The sequence below is a fragment of the Erythrolamprus reginae genome, chromosome 13, assembly GCF_031021105.1.
Source record: "Erythrolamprus reginae isolate rEryReg1 chromosome 13, rEryReg1.hap1, whole genome shotgun sequence".
In the NCBI taxonomy this organism is placed as follows: domain Eukaryota; kingdom Metazoa; phylum Chordata; class Lepidosauria; order Squamata; family Dipsadidae; genus Erythrolamprus; species Erythrolamprus reginae.
In genome coordinates, this window is record NC_091962.1 from 13,847,584 (window position 1) to 13,852,919 (window position 5,336).

At 44.5% G+C, this 5,336-nt stretch overlaps 1 protein-coding gene across 1 annotated transcript; it reads right to left on the reverse strand.

The window, feature by feature from the left end:
* Positions 1-4,160: 4,160 nt before the first annotated feature.
* Positions 4,161-4,664, reverse strand: LOC139175560 (ctenidin-1-like). Its single transcript, XM_070766718.1, has one exon. The coding sequence runs from the start codon at positions 4,662-4,664 to the stop codon at positions 4,161-4,163; it is 504 nt and encodes a 167-aa protein (XP_070622819.1).
* Positions 4,665-5,336: the final 672 nt, after the last annotated feature.

Genomic DNA, 5,336 nt, shown 5'->3' on the forward strand with positions numbered 1-5,336 from the left:
AAATAATTAGGGTGCAAAAGGAAAAGAAATTCGAAGTCACGGAAACTTTGTCAGCTTTTTCAAGTTTTTGTTGCCTTCTAAATGTACAGTATTAAACTAGAACTCCTACCGTATGAACATATCATTTTGGGATTATAGGAAAAGTAGCCCGATATTTCAAGAGTCCTCCGGGAGTTGTGTGGCATATTAAATTAAATTAAATTTTAAAATACAAAAAAAAAAACCCTTTAGATAGAGATTCTTGTTCTATGTATCATGTATTTGTACCAAATCCTCAGCTTTTTATTTTTGAACTCTTTGCATACATCCTGCCCTATAAAGAGAGCCCAAATGTTAATAAGTCAGTCCAATTTACTGGCCGTAGTAGCCATGCTATCCACACATTCTCTTCAGAGAACTTGAGAGGAATTTTGCTTTTGAAAAATTCTTCCATTTCTGGTCCATCTTGTCCAGTCACACTTTTTTGTTTTGGAGGGGGGGGGGAGAAATATTACGAAACTGGCTTTAAAGCTCTGATATTTCAATGAAGGTGGGAGGGCCCCTTCTCTTCAGTTGCAGCAGCCCCCCCTCCTCGTTCGGTGGGGGGGAGGGTGTCCCCGCAATCCCCCTGCTCTTCCACAAACCTGGCAAGGGAGACGGGACAGGAAAACAAACCCCACCGTGGGCTGGTGCCTCCCATCACCTTCCAAGGCAGAGCTGTCAGCCCCCAGCCGAGTAGGCGCCGGGGGGGGAAGCCAAGGGATAGACCTGAGCACGGCGCCTTCCTTACCCCACTCCCCCTGCCTCACAATGACAAAAGACAGGAGGGAGGAAACACCCCCCCCGTGGGGGGCTGAGAGAAGAGAGGAAGGAGCCCCCCTTCCAGGCTTCGTCCCGTCAACGAGCCGAACTTACAATGGTCTCCGCCATAGTCTTGCCGCCATTCCGACCCTTGTCCTGCCCCGGCTCCGGCAGCTCCGCCCCTTATTACCCGCCCTCTTCGCTGCTCATGCGCCGCCAATACTGCTGAGTCACCGTTCCCGCTCGGTAGTGCAGGAGAAGCAACAAGGTTCCGGGTAGAAAAGGTTCCCGCCCCGAAGAAGACGCAGCTTTTGCCTGCCTCTCTCGCCTGTTCTCACTACCGTTCTCTGGCTCCGTCTACTCTAGTCCGGTGGCCGTTTGTCACTGAAAATGGCTATGCGTGTCAGTGCTGACACGCGTGTCATAGGTTCGCCATCACTGCCCTAAACCTTTCCTAACCTGTGGACCTCGTTGTCACTAGAAGACGCTCTAGTTCTTCCTCAAATGATGGACAAGTGAAACATCAAGAAGAACTTGCATAACCTTCCCACATTTTCACTCTCGTTCTAGCTTCTCTTCTCTTCATCTCCTCTTTCCAGCCTTCTTTTTCTCTTCGTCTTTGGCCCTCTTGACATACTCGGAGGCTACATTCACATAAGGAAACCATTATTTTCTAGTTTAGCATGGTAGATTGAACTTACTTTCACTCAGTAGTGTAGCTACCTGCCCTGCTTAGCTACACAGCCTAACACAAATGAAACTTTGTGTTTTGTCCCACTGCAACTCTTTACGTCTGTTGCTGATCTTAACACAGAGAAATTTGGATAATAAAGGGAAAAAAATAAAAAATTGAGAGGTTGGTGAATCTTCCATCCCTAATAGGATTCGTGGTTGGTTATCCCTTCATAAGGAGGAAGAAAATGAAAGAGAATGAAAAAAAATTAAGGAGGCAGGAATATTTGAGAATTCACCCATTGGGATCTGTAATATAAAAGGACCTGAAAGCCAGGAGACTTTGCACAAGTTAGCGGTCCGCTTCCTATCACCGTCTTCATTCTGCTTCTCTGAGAACCAGGTAAGCTAAATTCAAAACCGTCCGATCTACAAGAGTTGGGTTGGCTTTCTCCATATCTCTGTTTGCTCTGTGTAGTTTAGCATTTAGACTTATATACCGCTTCACAGTGTTTTTAAGGCATCTCTAAGGGGTTAACAGAGTGTTAACATATTCTGGAGGCAAGCTGATCTGTGGAACAGCTTGCCACCAGAAGTTGTGAATGTTCCAACATTGGAGGTTTTTAAGCAGATGTTGGAGAACCATCTGTCTGAAGTGGTGTAGGGTTTCCTACCCAAGCAGGGGATTGGACTAGAAGACCTCCAAGGTCCCTTCCACCTCTGTTGACATTATTATTATTATTATTATTATTATTATTATTATTATTATTATAGTAGCATCATCAGTGCTACAATGGAGTAGGGTTTGCAATGAAGAGGAGGAGGAGGAGGAAGAAGTAGAGAAGAAGGAAAGAAAGAGAACAGATAAAGGAAAAGGAGGAGGAGGAGGAAGAGGACGACTGTGGGGGTTCTTGGTGGTGTCTGAGCTTGGTTGTTTCATTTCATGACCCTTCTAGGGATCATCATCAGTGCTTAGAAGAGAATAGGGTTTGCAAGGAAGAGAAGGAGAAAAGGAAGAAGAAGGAAGGAGAAGATGGACTACAAACTCACCCATTGGGATCTGTAAACTATGATTGTTTTGGCTTGGTCCACAAAGACTGGTTAAAAGAAGCTGAGTGTAGGATGCTCTATGAATCCAGCTAAAATTCCCTTTTAAACAATTGGTAGATTATTTGAATGTTTTATTGCACTGCTGATGATTTAAAAAGAAGAAAATTAACTCAATACAGATTGACTTAAAAAAAAATATCGCTTTCATAGGAAATCATTCACAGGGCTGTATTGGGATATTTTCAAAAGGTTGATAATCAATGTGCATTGCTCAAAAGGATTAAAACAAAGAAAATGACCAGTTCTTCAAACCACTGGCAGCTGCTAGTATCAGTAAGCCCAAACTGAGCTGAACTGGTAGCAGGGCAGCATACAAATCTAATAAATAAATAAAATAAATAAATAAATTTCACTCATGCTTTGGTGTGAGGTTTCTTTCTGCAGCACCAAAATTTCAACTTCAGGTCCAAACATCTTCCTCTCCCCTTTTAAAATCAACTTTGAAAGTGTATAAGGATTTATAAGAAGTTGACTTAGCAGCCCAAGTCCACTAAGGGTCAGCAGAAGACTTTGTTCTCAAAAGGGGTAAGGTTTCGCAGCCAGTAAAGCCAATTCATAGTTTAGTTTTAAAATATCAGCTGGATTCAAGGCACACCTTTTAGAAGCATGAAAGAGGTAAGAAAGAGAAGGGAGGATGAAAGAAAGGTAAGAGGAGGAGGGGTGGAGGGAGAGAGGGAGGGAGGAAAAGAGAGAGGCGAAGGAAGGAGAAGAAAGGAAGGAAGGAAGGAAGGAAGGAGATGGGAATGAGGAAAAAGAAGGAAGGTGAAGGGAAGAATGAAGGAACGAATGAAGGAAGTAATGAAGGAAATGAGAAGAAAGAAAAAGAAAGGAAGGTGGTGGGAAGGAAGAAAGAAAGAAGGAAGGAAGGATGAGAATGAAGAGAAAGAAGGAAGGAACGAAGGAGGGAGGGAGCGAGGGAAAGAAGGAAGGAAGGAGGGAAGGAAGGAAGGAAGGAAGGAAGAAGAAAAATGTGCCTTATTTAATAGTGGCTGAAAATATTGTATGAACTCAGGCATTCCAATCAGAAAAAAAAAATAGTCCAGACTTTTCACACAACCAATGATCTACTTCACCCATCATGGTTTATACCTCAGCAGAGAAAACTTGGCCAACTTTCACTCTCCACCTCTACCCACCCAACCTTTCTGGAGAAGACCTCCACGGTCAGTCACCCAAGACTAGAGTGTATCACCATCTTCCAGTTGCAACAAGACAAGAGAACACTGGTTTATAATGCAGAATCACATTTATTGAGGGACAAAGAATGAACATGAGAAACAACCATTAGGTCTTCAAAGGAAGCGAATATCTCTTTCTCTGACAAATAATTTCACGTGTCGCTGAGGACACAAGATGCCCTAGTTGTTGGTTGAGCTTCGTTCCTTCAAACTTCACATGAAGCTCTCGACTGATTGATTTAGGAGGAGGCAACATATGCTAATGGTTGTTGGGAAACGCAGGAGAGAATTTGAGCATGGGTAACTTTAGGAGTAGAAAGAAGAGAGTCATAAAAGCCACAGGCAGTCCAGAAAAAGGCTTAGATACACTTCAGCTGATCTTCACAAATCCGTTTTTGGCCAGCGAGAGTCCAGTTAAGTTTAGCAGGGAAGGTTGCAGATGCTACCTCGGCGACCCAGGGAGCAGATACTGCCACGGCGCCCGAGACGTCCCAGGCGGCCTCCGTAGTAGCCACCACCGAAGCGTCCGAAACCTCCGAAACCTCCATAACCTCCGAAAGGAGCACATGGGGTGTTGCCTCCGACGGCAACGGGCTCACAGCTGGCGGACAGGATGGGACCAGGGATGGTGACCACAACTGCAGGTGGCTGGATGGTCACCTCGGATGGTGGGACCTGGTTGATGCAGTTGGGGATGACTCCGCCCAGGGTACCCAGGCTCCCGGAAGATTCAGCCAGGGCTCCAGCTCCGTAGCCGTAGCCCAAACCACGGCCGTAACCCAAACCGTAACCCCAACCATGACCCAAACCGTAGCCGAGACCTCCGTAGCCCCAACCAAGACCTTTGGAACCACATGCTCCAAACCCAACAGATGGGGTGGAGGCGCAAGAGGGCACGGCACAAGCAGGTCCACAGTAAGCCATGGCTGGATGGAAGGGCTGTTGGAAGAAGGAGAAGAACCATGGGTTTTGTTATTCACACACAGCATGAGAAAAATAAACAAGATGACTCTTCCTGGATAGGTGGTCTTCAATGTAGGACCACAATTATTGATTCTGTCATAAATATATCTAGTTTCCAAGCAAACATATATTGATCACACAACTGCAGGGATGCTGTTTATGATGGTCATAAGTCGGAGGATCGACCAAAAGGCACTTTTTACAGCAACACTGTCAGGATTACGGCAATAATGTTTAGTCTAGCCGTTAGGCGGATCAAAAAATGGACCCAATTTAGTGGTCCGTGACTTCCCACCTTGATGGAAAGCCATTTGATGGCTGATCTACCGTTGTACAAAATCTGGACATTTTTGCTAATATTTGAATGAAATTTAAGTAGGTATATCATTCTGAGATCAAGCGTGTTTTCTGAAGGCTTCTTTAAGGTCAGAATGAAACATTTCTCTAGGTTCTTCCTAAGAAGAGACATAAGTGCACTGATGTGCCTTTCGTCCCCTGTACAATTGTCTTTCCTTTCCCTTTTATCATATATATTCTTTCCTTCCCACCTACTTCTCTTCCTCTTTACTTCCTATCTTTTATATATCACTTAATGTCTATTCCCTTTCATATGTATTGTATATTGGACAAAGA